The sequence below is a fragment of the Epinephelus moara genome, chromosome 3 (assembly GCF_006386435.1).
Source record: "Epinephelus moara isolate mb chromosome 3, YSFRI_EMoa_1.0, whole genome shotgun sequence".
NCBI lineage: Eukaryota > Metazoa > Chordata > Actinopteri > Perciformes > Serranidae > Epinephelus > Epinephelus moara.
The window spans coordinates 6,300,786-6,315,679 of NC_065508.1; the positions used below are offsets into that span (position 1 = coordinate 6,300,786).

The 14,894-nt window shown below is 41.1% G+C and overlaps 1 protein-coding gene across 1 annotated transcript in view; it reads right to left on the minus strand.

Annotated features, from left to right (window-relative positions):
- The window catches only part of jade2 (jade family PHD finger 2), a 257,234-nt gene that overhangs the window by 174,738 nt on the left and 67,602 nt on the right, over nt 1-14,894 (minus strand). The window contains exon 4 of the mRNA XM_050039044.1: nt 9,063-9,220. Within this exon, the coding sequence (XP_049895001.1) occupies nt 9,063-9,220 (158 nt within the window). The remainder of the gene's footprint in view (nt 1-9,062; nt 9,221-14,894) is intronic.

The following is a 14,894-nucleotide window of genomic DNA, read 5'->3' on the forward strand; positions in this document are numbered from 1 at the left end:
ACAACCGGCTGGTCAGTCTAAAATATGGCGATTTAAAATGCCCAAAATATTGTAATTGGTGCAAGTCTAAATGTTAACTCTGTTGGGTTGAGAAGGCATTGCCAGCAGTGATTGCTAAATGAGCAGTGCCGTTAGCTAATTATCTCCCACTAGATCTAGTTGGAGCACGGTGCAGTGAACTAAAGAGAAGCAAAAGTTGGGCGCCCACTAGCTCTCCAGGTGCCCTATGTACAAAGGCTGTGTCCTTGCCACAGCGGCCGCAGGTTTGATTCCAATCAAATAAAAGCAAAAAGCCACAAAAATATCTTTAAAAAAGAGTAGCAAAATGAACCTCTAGTCCAACCTGTCAAAAATATTCTCTGCAATTCACCAATTAATGATTAACAGATGACATCCCTGGTTCATACACACATAGATTGTTGAAGAACATAATGTTGAGCTGTTTTTTTACACTGGAGAGTAACTGCAGTGTAAAGCAGACTTTTTTTGAGCTGAAAAACTTTGTTTAGAAATCAGACGGGACAGTTTTTAGTGTTCTGTCTTAGCTATGAAAAGTTACAAAGTCTTCTCCAAACAGATAATGAAGATATTTTTCTATTCTAAAACCACATTAACACACTAATGAGCTAACTTCTGCTGCTCTGGGTCCCCTGATTTTAATTACAAGTGTTAACAATTCCAAAATGCTATTTCAGGCACACAGGCGAACGTAAAAATATTATTAAACTCATGATATGACAAGAGCCTTAGTGGTGAAAAATGATCAGCAATAGCTGAAAATGTCAAGGTACACTTTCTAAGCTTTAAATACAGCTAAAGCTTTGCAATGCGTGACATTTAGACTGTCCTCCATCTTCACTATCCAGCTATTTGTCCTTCTCTCCATCTCTCTATCTATCTTACTGCCCTCGGGCTCTCTTCAATCCATTATCTGTGGGTGTGTGTGTGTGTGTGTGTGTGTGTGTGCGTGTGTGCATGTGACAGTCACTGAGTCATTAGTAGCCGATTAGCCTTGTGACCCACTGCTACACTGTCTGACTTACCCAGTGAAAGAGTGTATGTGTGTGTGTAACAGATGTATTTTGTATATATCCCACCACGGTTTTACATACTGTGCAATGCTCCATAGGAATTTCATCTATTCAAATGATGCTGGCTGGCACTTCCTGTGTGTACCTGCACCTGAATGCAAAGCTTGACACATGCGCTTCGTCTCCCTCTAAAGCCCCATTCCAGCTCCATCAGTTTTACTGGGGAAGGTCCAGGCCAATTATCATTTTTTATCCAGTCTGAACCTGCCAAGTCCACAGCTCTTTCAAGTCCAGAAAATACAAAAAAAAAAAAAAAGAGAAAAGGATCTCGACAAATTACTGAATGTTTTTTTAGCAGTACTCAGTTTCAACTGAGTTCTCTGTAATGTTATAATGTGTTCAGTATTTGGCAGCTGTCAGATTGTCATAACACATGCAGGCTAATAGTCTAAATTGACTTTGGATCGGGTCCGCTGCTGCCTCTCAGTTGTGTTTGGTAGAGTTTCGATATTTTCTATGCATGCCTGTCTGCAGTGCTGGTACCAAGAACTCGACACGTCTGCAGGCGGCATCTTCAAAAATATCTAGCCAAATTGCTGGGATGTTAGCCATCAACAGCTTAAGGGTTTTAAAAGGGACAGCATCTCCTTTTTTATTCTGCGCCACATTTTCTAGGTTTACTCCACACGATCAGACGCCATGTTGGACTGAATTTGTGTCTTTTGTTTTGGTTTTCTTCTTCTTCATTTTGTTGTTGTTTTGTGAATATTTGGACAAATGTGTTAGATGAGCATGATCATGAGCAGTTATCTAATAGAAACATATATTTCCTCACACTCTTATCAAGCAGTATCCACATCCTCTCTTGGTGTTCATACTTTCCATCCCCTCTGGGCAGGGGTCAGAGCTTGCTGACTGAACGCTTTACATAGCATCCATGCCTGCTTGACCCAAGTTTTGCATATGATCACGGCTGCTGGAAACCTGACCTACAGATATTCCACCACTGGGGACCACATGATGCATGCCATTGTCCTGCAACCCAAGCTGATCTTAAGCAATACATTACATGAGACCCATTGATTCTTGAAGTTTGTCAACCAGTCAATACCCTTCAATATTACAAGTCTGTAAAACATTTGTATGTCCACCAAGCAGTTGAGCAGTTCAAGCACAATTTAACAGAACAAAAATCTGCACAATCAATCTCTTTGTCCAGCAGTACATAAACCACTTTGGTAAGGAGTCTCTCCATGTGATGCTCCCCGCGGCCGCAGCTTTACACGCCGTTCAGAGAGCCAGCGTGTTCAGCCAAACCACAAACAACGGGTTCACATTCACCGACTCGGCCACCAGTCCGAGGGGGAAAAAATGAAGCAATAAATAAAATAACCACTATCTCATTTCTTTCATTTTGTGAAAAGGCACAGATCTTCTCATGTGTATGTGTAATTATTTCCCTCTCCGGCTCGGCGTTGTCATTGGGGACCAAGGCTGTCGAGTCGCTGCCAAAGCCCCATTCACTGTCTGCACATAGCCAGTGTTACGCAACGGCTAATTACTTCCACTCAGCCCCGACAAAACCATGGAGAGGGAGAGGGAGAGCGAGAGAAGGGAAAAAGAGGGGGAAGTGAGTGATAAAATAAAAGAGGGGAGGAGAGACGGCCAGAAAGGGGGACAAGCAAGAGGAAAGAAAAAAGAGAGAAATAATAAAGGAGATGAGGGGCAGTGGGTGGAGAAAGAGATGGAGAAACATGAGAGGAAAACGAGACAGAGGAGGAGAGTGAAGTAAAGGACAGAAAGAAACAGGGTGGAGAGGGACAAGGAGACAAGAGAGGGAAGAAGAGCTGAAGACTCCTCATCTTCCTCCTCTCCCTGCGTCTCTCCTGCAGTGTTTTGGTAAGGAGAGGCACCAAAAAAAACAACATCAAACCATAATGACCTCTTCGCCATCCGCCACAACAGTTTTACCGAAAATCATGCAGCAGCGGCCAAATTGGTCCAAAGAGAGAGAGACAGGGAGAGAAATGTGGAAGAGGAGTGTTGTCAAAGCCAGACAGGGCCCGCAGCCCTTTTCCTCTCCAACATTTTTTTGGAGATGATGTCATTATTCATAAAAAAAAAAAAAAGAAAGAGAAAAAAAATAGAGAAAGAAAAATGTGTCTGCGCCTGCGGCTCAACTAAAACATAAGTAAGAGGGGAAGGTGGGTGGGTGGGAGTGGAAGGAGGGAAGCCAGGGAAAGGGAGAGATGTAGAGATAGAGACATGGACAAGTGAGGGAGACAAAAAAAAGAAACAGGAGAGAGGATAAAAATAACTACAAGGGGAAAAAACATGACATAAATGGGGAGAGGGTGAGGGCAGGGGAGGGAAACTACATCAGTTTATACTTTTGCACCTTAGTTTACTCTCATTTTTGATTTAACAAAATCTAATAAGAGCAAAATTTTAGAATGAAAGCAGTGTCCTGTTCAGCAGCAGCAAAGGATGCATATGTAACTATATAGAGGAATGATAACTACATATTACATATTGATTAGTGAGCTTTAGAGGTACTGGTATGCAGATATGGTAACCATCTGCCTGAGCCAGGCTAGCTGTTTCCCCCTGTTTCCAGCCATTGTGCTAAGCTAAGCTAACTGGTCGTTGGCTGTAGCCTTATACACACACAAGAGTAGTATCAATCTTCTCATCCACTTTGCACATATATATGAGCCATTGAGTTTCTATAGAGAGAGCAAATTGAACTTTATACAAGTCCAACCGAGGCACTGCAGCCCAGTCACTGGAATACATCTGCAAACCACAGATATTTAAATTTGCACATTTCACATGTAGCCGATATGTTCAAACTTTATGTTTCAATTTTCAATTTTATGTAGTGGCAAAACTGTGGTTAATTTGTGGTAATGTTTAGGCACAAAAAACAGATGATGATGTTCTGGCTCAAAATACCCTGTTTGGTTGCCACAAACACAGCTGGAAATGTCCTGACTTGTCATTAAGAAAATCCATTTTGTTGTTTGTTGGTCTCAAACAGTTTTCTGCTGCTTGGCTGGTTGGCAGCCCTTTTGCCAGGGCGGTACGCCATCTACCATCCCTTCTCCTGATGAAGAACTCAGCTCATATGCACGTAAAATAAACTACATCACTTAAGAAACAATTATATGATATGTATGAAATGTACAAATAAACATATCCATAGTTTGCAGGGACTAAAATGCCAACTTTTATTCTGGTGACTCAGCTGGACACTGCACACTGTTCTGATTGCAAGCCAAAACACTGTGTGGACATTCTTGCCAAGTCTTCTGTTCTCTGCGAGACAATGTATACTTTTTAGAGCGGATATCTGAACATCCTGTTATAACACAATGGTTCAAATCTACTGTGAAATGTTTATGCCCATTGAGTCATTAGGCTTTTGCTTGAAGGACAAGCTGATTCAGGGCCTGAGCAGCTGTTTTGAGCAGATTTCTGTGGAATTGTTACATCACTTTTGTATTTATTACCCAGCAAGACATGTCCTTATTGCCATAACCAGCAGCAATTATTTTCTTTACTCCCCTCTCTATTGCAAAAGTTCAATCAATGTCAACTTTGACAAAAGGAAATACTTTCAAGCTGGACAGCTCTGAGGTATTTTTTATATATGTATTCTTATAGCTTGCTGATAGACAGTTTTTTACCTAATACTGAAAAGCCATCACTTTCTGTGGGAATAAGGTTTCCTACCGCTAATTCTGCCCGACCACAGGGGCTCATATGGGTAAAACCAAGGAAGTCTCAAGCATCGCTGGAGATTTTAGCCCAAACATATCAAAAGGACACAGCAAGGAAAGGAAAAGAGAGGCGCACCGAGAGAGGAAAGTGGTGGCTTCAAGATGACAGACGACAGGAAAAAAGATGCTGTCAGAGACCCTGACAGAGACCATCAGCTCAGTCACACTTACACTCACCCCTCTTCTCCTGTATCTCCCCATCTATCCATCATCACTCCATTTCAGCATCACTGTGTATCACTTCATCATCCCACCGCATGTAAGATAATATATTAGCCCCTATTCATCCATCTATCCTTATCTATCTCTGCCATTGCTCTTTCTCTCCCAATCTGCTCATCTATCTCTCTGCCTTCAGGCTCTCTTCAATCTGTTAGCTCCATACTGTTTGTGTGTGTATGTGCATGTGTCACATATGTGTGTCTGCTGAGATATTAACCTATTAGACAATGTAAACAGTAAGGGTGACACATTTATCTTCTCATATGTTAGAATCATAAAGATTATCCAGATTTATTGCTGTACAATCACCTTTCTCATCTCCCCTCAATCAGACTCTGAGGAAATCATTCATTCTTCCATCTTTGTTAAACTACACTTTTTTTTTTGTATTTCTATTATGGAAACTTGATTCCTCTTTGCAAGTAAAACTGCTCATGCAAGTCTTTTCACTTGGTAGTCAAAGATGCATTTCAGGTTCTCTAGTTTCCTTGTAATGTATGCCATTTCGTTTGGCAACACGAGATTAGATTTACGTTTTGTTTGTTCTATTCTGAAGTGTTTATTTTATGTTCTTGGATCCGACTGGCTTCTCTTTTCTTTTCACATGCCCAGTTAGAGATGCCATTAAGCATGGCAGAAAAGTTTTTACTTTTTACGACACGATCACCAACCCGGCCCCTTTTTCTTTGCTGCTGTAACGACCCTCAAAAATCAACTGAGCATATTTTGTTTGATCCTGTTTCAAATGGACTGACTGAATGAACATATTTAATGGATTTTTAACTTGCTGCGACACAGTGACTCTTTGCCACTCTAGTCCTTGAATTGATTGTGATAAAGGATGACAGCACAAAATGCCTCAAAAAACATGAAAAAGTGGTGCAAAGGCCTTAAACTCCAGTCAAGAGTATAAACAAGAGGAACAGGCACTTAAACTCTGATAAATTAAACCGGTTGAACACATCTGACACAGTACTGTTCAGCTTTTTCATTTTAAACTGTTGAGTAGCTTTATGGCTGCTTCATATGCAACAAATATGTCTCTTTGCTGTGAAATCTTAGTTGAAGAAGCTTTTACTTTCTGTTAACTTGTCATGTTTGTTGAGAGTGAGTTTCCTCTGTATCTGGTACTCTTGAAGCAGATTAAAAAAAAGGTTAATAGATACCAGGGTTGGGACCTGAACTCAGTACTTCTAAGGTAACTGACTAAATAATATTGGCACTACTGAATAACAATTCACGTTAAATCAATCTGTGCCTAAGGGAGCCTGGGTGAGAATTCTACGTCAGAAAGGATGCAGAGGTGCCACAACATGCCCTGAAGACAGCCTGCCATGAAGCTCTGTTGCTGCAGCTCAGATGGTTTCGGTCTATCTGGTCAGTTTTCTTTTGTATTTAATTTTGAGAAATAGCCTGGTATCACTGATGTTTGTGATTGAGGGACACTGACCTTCCGCTAAGCCCCGCCCCTTTGTGATGGTCCGACAAGCTGTCGGAGTAAGCATGAAGCCCGAAATGTGACTAAGTGCACTCCCTGAAGAAATATTATAATATTTTTGGAAAAATTAAACAGTGATTCCAGAGAGAAGCAGACAGAGGGGTCAACAGTCTGTGTTTGAAGGATATATCTAGTGTTGTGCCGTTCGCGAACGAATCATTCAAAAGAACGAATCTGTTGAGTGAACGTACTGAACTGAATCACTTCCAGAACTGATTCGTTCATTTCTCAGTTCAGCTGAGCTCAGCAGTGAGCATGCAGGCCAGGAGTGGAACTACCGATTCGGTCTGTGCGAATGATGAATCACTGGTGAGTCGCGAGGCAGCCAGGGTGCAGGGAGGGACTGCCTACCGCGTGACGAATCACTCAGTGAACGAATCACTCGGTTAACGAATCACTCGGTGAATGACGTAACACCGATCCCTGAGTGATTCAAATAATTTCTTCTCAGCGATACACTTTCATAGGGACTGTTTTCTCCAAGCTAACGGCTAATGTATCCAGGAGTCGAGACACATAAAACAATCACACACCTCCCCATTGTTTTAACAGACTTAGTTTCCAGATAAACAAACTTAAAACATTAGGCTGGCCAGTAATGAGACTCACCAGTGCAGGGCAGACGCAGCAGCAGCTCAGCCGTGTATCAGTTCAGTGAGTCGGACTACGCAGTACACAGTCAGGGCTCCTCCCACCAAGCACTGAACGATTCGATGAACGAATCTTTTGAACAAATCTTTTTAATGAACTGATTCTAGTGATTCAGTAAAATGTAAGGAACAGCTTTGCCCATCATTAGATATATCCAGGATGTCAAACTGACTCAGCGGCAACAACAGGTTAAAAAGACAAAGATAGTTAGAAGCTAAAGCCGAACTATAGGCTACAGATCACAGTGTAAAAGTGAACCACCACATCACTGCTGATCGCCACACAAGACAATGAATATAAAGGGAAACTTGAACAAGCTATGTGGCATTGCAGTGTGTGCAGATGAACAGTGTTTGGTTTCGCCCCCGTGCCACTACCAGCACCTGGACCTCTGCCACAGGACGGGCAGGGATTAAACAATGTTAATCTGTGCACAATGTGATGACACACAGCTGGTTGAATATCAGCAAAGTTTCCCTGCTTCCCTTCACTGGTTCCTGTACAGCAGGGTCGGTCTTTTTTCCACTATTATAATCATTACAAAGCAAAAGCAGCATGCATTCACTAGACTATATCTTCAATAGCTAGCTAGCTAACCCTACACTTTTCAGGGTTTGATTTTGGTTTTGGAACAGGGAAGAAACGTATATCTTTTTCCAACCTCTCCACGTAACGAGTATCAATAATACACAACATTTAGCTCCAAATTATTTAAATTACATTTTTGTAATTACAGAAAGAGTAAAGTACAGAGAAAAGGCACCCTTGGGTACGGATACAATATTCGAGGCAATGGCACCAGTATCTGTTCAAATGTAAATGGCACTCAATCCTAATGGATACAGAACATTTGACCAAACCTCACGACTGGATAATTTGTCTGTCTCCCAAAGAGAATGTGTGTGTGGCCTCCCAGTATGACATGTCTATCTAACAGGCATTACCAGGCAGTCTGAGCATTTTCATTAGTTCCTTGAATGCCAAACAAACCACATGGGTATGTGCAGCAGCTGCAGTAGTACTAGAGAGCCACAACAACCTACTGGGCTGAGAGAGAGAGGGAGAGAGGGAGAGAGGGAGCGTGCCCAGACTAATCTACAGTATGAGTGAATATAAGTGGGTCGAAGTGCATGCCTGCACACATCTGCCCACCAGCTTGCTTGTGTGTGTGTGTGTGTGTGTGTGTGTGTGTGTGGTGTGTGTCCATGTTTCATTGCCTGCACGTGCATCCAAACCTGATTCCCATAGAGTGTGTTTGTGCTTGAAAGAGTTAGAAAAGCAGAGGGTCTCAGTTTGTGTCCAGATTTCTGTAGGTGCCTGTGTGCACGTATTCCATTAACAAATAATGCTAATAAGTGCAATGACATGCAGTTTAATTATGTAAAGGGTTCCCACAGTCTTTTATGACAAATCAATGCCAATTTTCTCCTGAACATTTCCAAAATGTTGATAAATGTACGACAGCTGTGTATCTCTACAAAAAAAAAAAAAAAATCAGTTGGATAATCTCCGCAAAAACTATCTCAATAAACTCCTTTACTCACATTTTTTTCAAAATCACTTCAGAAAAATTCAAGGTTGCATCAACTAGAATCTCAAATTTCACAAGCTTCCTGAAGTTCAATGATATTTTGGCAAATTTCCAAGACAACTATTAGTCACGGCAAACAGAAGTTCAAGTCTCATAACCCTTCCAAGATCTTTGTGACCGTGGGAACTCTGCCAGTGTGTTTAGATGGTGACATAATGTCTGTGCAAGCAGAGGTTTAGCTGGTGGTGAATCACTATTAAAACAAATAACAATACTCAATTTGCTATCCTCATAAATGTAATGGCTGTTTGTGTGTGTATGCAGGATGTGTTTTGTGTGTGTCCTACCTGACCACAGGTTCTGGTATGGCCTCCAGGTTGGCAGGCACCTGCACTCCCTTCTCCCACTCTTGTCTCCAAGGGTCTGAGAGCACGTAGAAGTCGTCCGGGCCGAGCTGGGCCGAGTCCGGCAGCTTCATGGCCGTGATGAAATCTGTACGAAATACCTGCAGAGATGAAAACAGAAGAGAGGAGAGAGAAGGAAAGAAAAGTTTGGTCAAATGTTCAGAAACAGTTAAGACATATACTTCCATTCACAACACATTTTTACTCCCAACTTGTCACATATTGCCATTTGGTCAGTGGACTTTGACGTCTACATATTACACGCTAGGTAGCCTGGGTGCGTCTGTCTTTGACGCTCTGGAACGCCATATCAATTTAAGCCTCTTACATGCATTGTGTCTTTTCAAAATACACTTTTGTTTTCACAGACAATGTTCAGTTTCTGCTCATTAGATGCATACAGTCTTTTTTTGAATTAACTTACAGCCTTGGTAAAAAAAAAAAAAAATTGCAAATATGTCTGTTTCAAAGTGCATCAAAAGCAAGTGGTTAGGCTTAGAAAAAGGACTTTCCAGGTCTTTAGATTACACTGTTGTCCTGTGGCGTTTCAAACAGACGCCATCCGGTGGCTTTGTTAACTGTCGCTGCCTGACGGCATAACATACCACCACAAAAGTGTGCCTGTTTTTCGTTGGTGTCTGACATGGAAATCAGTGACCAAGCTGCAGTATTTGACGACTTTGGAATAAGTACTGGTTTGTTTACAGGGCTAGGCAATAAAACGATAATGATACACTTTTCTTTGATAGAGTTTCCTCGATGTATGTTGTCATTAAACCACCCATACGCAGGGAGAGGGGATGCTAATGTACCTTAAACATTGGTTGCCACCATGCTTTAACATCAGAAGAATAAGTAGAAGTCATAGTAGCAGAAGAAGAAGAGACCAGACACCAAGCTAATGCATACTGTAATTTCACAATGTTATATCAACATTCTACAAGCTCATTAAAGCTCCAGTAGGCAACATTGTTTTGGTATAACTGAGTAAAAATTTTATAATATCCTCTAAGCATAATGTAAATCAAGTGGTCTGAGACAAACAATAGGTTTCTGCACCTCACCATGGCTCTGTGTTCAGCCTCTAAAGAATCAGCATCAACCAATCAAAGGTCAGCTCAGACCACTGCGTTCCTATTGGCTGTTCTACTGCATATGCGCGTTCCTGTGCCGCCGGCAGAAGGGGAGAGCAAGCGGCAATGGCGAACAGTGCACCAGGTAAAATAGCTATTCCAGCATTGGCTACAACTGCCTACACGGCTAAACAACCCAAAGAAAGGAAGACAGAACTCGGTTCCCCGGATAAAATACTCGCGTGCTCGTCTGGTAGGAGGGGCTCAGGGCGGAGACGAACGAAACCTAATTCAGATGAGACTCAAAAATCAACCGTTTTCAGGCTTTCTACCTACTGCAGCTTTAAGTTATTTTTAGTACAATTATTTTGACCAAAGGCACAGTAACAGCACTGGGCAACCCCACATTTTGCCACACAAGTGTACCTGTATGGTAATGCTAATGCTAATGGTAAGTTAGCAAGTTAAGTTGATGTTAGCTATTCCATTAGAATGAAACTACATAATGTGAATAATCATAACTAAATGTAATGTAAATAAAACTTAAAAACATTTCGTCATCTGTGAATGGGATTTCTGCCTGAGCCACGCCGGATAAATGGTAACGGTGACTGTTTAACAAAGAAGACAACAACTCCCATGATCCCACACTACTTCATGATGTCACAGAAGTCTGTCTTTTATTCTTGTTTTGATTGAGAAACAGTAGAAATTACATAGTGTGCGTGAAAACAGCAAATTCTGGCCACAGTTAAGATTTTTCATTTGTCTATTTTTGTTGACATCATCAGGTATAACACAAAATGTTTAAACCGTCTGTACAGAGGGTTTGACATGCTGCTGACCCCGGACATTTATTTGTTTATTTATTGATCAATTTACTGACGTGTTTCTATTATAAGTGTTTTAATTCTACCTCAGATTTGTGAGTGTTCCTCATGTTCTAATAATAAAGAGCAGTTTAAACCAAAATTCACCCTCTGATTTCTTCAACTTTCACCCAGGAGCAGAAACCAGCCTTTTTCAAACTAAAAACAAAACAATGATTTGACATGTATCATGATTATTATCAATATCAAGTAATATGAATATTCGTATCATGTTAACATTTTTGGCCATATCACCCAGCCCTAAGCATCTTCAGATGCTGAGAAGTGAAGGATTCTGGCAAATCCTCACAGCCTGTGAGCTCGTACTCATGATAAAATCATTACCGATAATAAAACAAACTGTCAGGCTTGTGTATGATCCATAGTTTGGCTTGAACATCAATTTGCTGTGGCCTCAAAATCATTTTTTGCATTTCTGCTGCTCAACACTAAACATTATTGTAACTGTGAAGCAGGTGAAGAATATGGAGAACAGATGTGGGAAGGTGATGAGTAACATTTGTCTAGCAAAGCCTTAATCCCCCATTTTGCAGTGTTAACTAGATCCATATCATTGGCTCTCTCAGATAATAATAATTCATCGCCTCTGTGGTCTTTCTAATGCTTCCCTGGATGTGTGAGTGGTTTTCCACAGAAGTTTTTTTGACCTTTTTGGAAATTTGTCTGTTACTTTTGGGTGCAAAGGAACATATGGAGGCTTTGACTGTCATCATGGCATTGCTTCGGATGATGCTGAGAGGGAGAGATGTCTCACTTCATTACAAACTCTACCCTCACATCTTTTTCTTGCATCTCTCACCAAGTGGTCTCCTCATTTCCCCCACTTACATCTTTTGGGAAGGACCACGACGTGATGAGAGGATGTGAGTGAGAGGAATGAAGAGACATTTAAGACAAATGGGAACTACTACTATGTCTGTAAGAGGAACTAAAGGGGTGGAAAGGAAGAGGAAGGAGGAAGATGTGAGGGAAAGGCTGATAAGATGAAATGCTGTGGTCACGGTAACTGCTAACCAGATTGCTGCTATTAACCTGGAGACCTTTACAGGTTAATTCCAACTACATAAAATACATGTACAAAATGATTAAAAGAATGTGCACGTAGGAGGACGGTATAAAAACAAACAAGGTGTGCTTGTGTGAGATGGAGCTTTTTGAAGACCTGAGGGAGTGGGTGTATTCAAGCAAACACAATCATTCTCACATAATGTGAACACACACACCTACTCAGACACACACACACACATGCAGTCTCTCTCTCTCTCTGTCTGCTCTAACAGGGACCTGAAGCAATGATATTATCAGCCATATAGTCAAGGACATCAGCCAAGAACACACAAACCCACACAGGAAAACAAGCAACACACACACACACGGCGGTGCCAAATCAACCGTATGACTTCACTCTACATTTTATCATTACTTTCTAAGCCTCCTTATCCCTGCTTTATTAGCTCTTCTCCTCCATCCTACTCCCTCGCTCCCCCTCCGTCTCTCCATTAACCTCTCCATCTTCCCTCCCTCCCTCCCTCCCCCTTCTCTTACTCAGTCGCCTAATGTGGATTTTTTTGTTCTACCTGCTTTATTTTGACTTAGGGGACACAAAGTAGCAAAGTGTCAAAAGGAGATTTGTGAGGAAAAAAACAAGGTAATGAGAGGGAAATAGAAGAGGGAGCGCTGGAAGGAGGGAGTGAAATAAAATGAGCTGTTAGAGGGAGGCAGCAAATAAAATATTATTAGGAAATATCTATAAACAAGAGAGGAAGATGGAAACTGACAGAGACAGAGAGAAAATTGAGTTTCCCTAAAATTCTTCATATCACAATATAAATCAAGAGGTTTGAACATTGTCAATATCACTTCTGATACAATATCTGAGTGCTCTCTGTTTATTCATACAAAATGATACGTTTCTAATACTTTTGTTTGAGGAATTAATCATGTTTCTCTACAAAACCTTTTTTTCTGTTACAGAAATCAACATGATGTCACAAGATCACTGTCGTCTTTGTTTGGAGGAAAGGTGATGTGTATTCTCTGGCAGATACACTGCAAAATCTTGCTAATTTCACCACCTTGAATTACATTTTGAGTGAAGAATATTAAAGCCAACATGGTGTCCAAATATACTGAAGCCCTTTCTGGTGTTTTAAGCAAGATATAAGAGAAAACTGACCCTGATCAGCCTTGTTCTATAATCCTGCTACTTTTGTGCGAGCTTAAAACATAATTAAACTATGAGTATGAGTTAACCACTCTAAACTGGCCAAGCCTGGGCTCATGATGAGCTTGTTAAGGTGGATTTATCGTAACCTATGTGCGTGGTCTATGCCGTTATGAGCATTTATACTTGTGCTGTTGTGTGTCTGTGTTGCTCTGCAGTTACACCTCTAACACTAGTCTGTGGCAGGGTTTCTGTTAAGTGCTGTAGAGTTTAACCAATTCGAATTAACTGCGACAATTTCAAACACTGTACTTGTGCAAACTGGCTTCATTATAGCATGCACGATTCACAGAAAAAAAACACTTGTCTTTTGTTGGACACATTTTCTCCACAAATACAACATGCTAACTTTATTAGCACAAGCTTATGGCATTTTACATTGTATAAATTAGCCTTGCAGCTAGCAGAGTTATCCTCTACTCATATGAAGCCAGGAACAACAGCAACATGTAACAAAGGTAAGGTTACAAATTTCGGCTCTATTACAACTCACAAGGTTCACCGACAAAACAACTGTCTTACACCAAACACTTTCTCCCCACATATACAACATGCTAATGTTATTAGCATAAGCCTATACCATTTTACACTGCATAAATTAGCCTACAGGCTAGCAGACTTTCCTCTCCTCATAAGAAGCCAGGATAAATCACACAAAGGACTTCAAATGCTATTTTGTGGGGGCTTAAATGTCTTCACAATTTATTGTTTCTAAAGTAAATGAAGTCTTTGATTCCACTGAGTAAAATGGTTTTCAGCTTCCAAAAATACACACGAGGTCTCTGTCGCCCCAACATGTAGTTACATCTTACAGCGTAGGCTATGGCATGGGCTAAGGCATAGCGTGCACAATTTGACACAGAAGTATAAATCCCACTTAAAGTCATACAGCCACTCATTCAGCAGCTTTTTAGCATGTTGGCATGTTTATGTCATGAAGAAAACTATCTTAATTTGCCACTTTTCCAAGCAGTTCTCTGCACTGCTATGGACAGTACCGTAAGTGATCTTTCCCCCAAAGTTGACTTTGATAATCAGACCAAATAAAATATGACACATTCCTCCATGCATCACTACTTGATGTTGCCTAAAGACAAGCAACAACCATTAAATAAAATACAGTCTAAACTCAGTGTTTTCTTGTGACATACTTTAAAAGTTTGCATGCTGTTTGCTTAAGAGTTTCAATGAAACACAGGTCCTCTGTAATAAATAGCCAGAAGCACAGAGAGAGTGTGGAGGAAGTAATATGCTTTATATTTGTCTTGACCCTCAGAGGAGCTGAACTATCAGACTGGACTGCTGGAAAAAATGACTGTTGAGGAGAGGAGAGGAGAGGAGAGGAGAGGAGAGGAGAGGAGAGGAGAGGAGAGGAGAGGAGAGGAGAATGATGTTTAACTGAGTGAGGAGGGAAGAGGGAAGACAAGAGGAGAAAGAGAAGACAAATCACCAAGTATGAGAGGAATGAGAGAAAGAAAGAGAAAAGACAGTGATATTATTTAAGAGGAAAGAGAGATGAAAGACAAGGACGGACGAGGATGAAACTGGTGTGGTCACGTGTGTGTGTGTGTGTGTGTGTGTGTGTGTG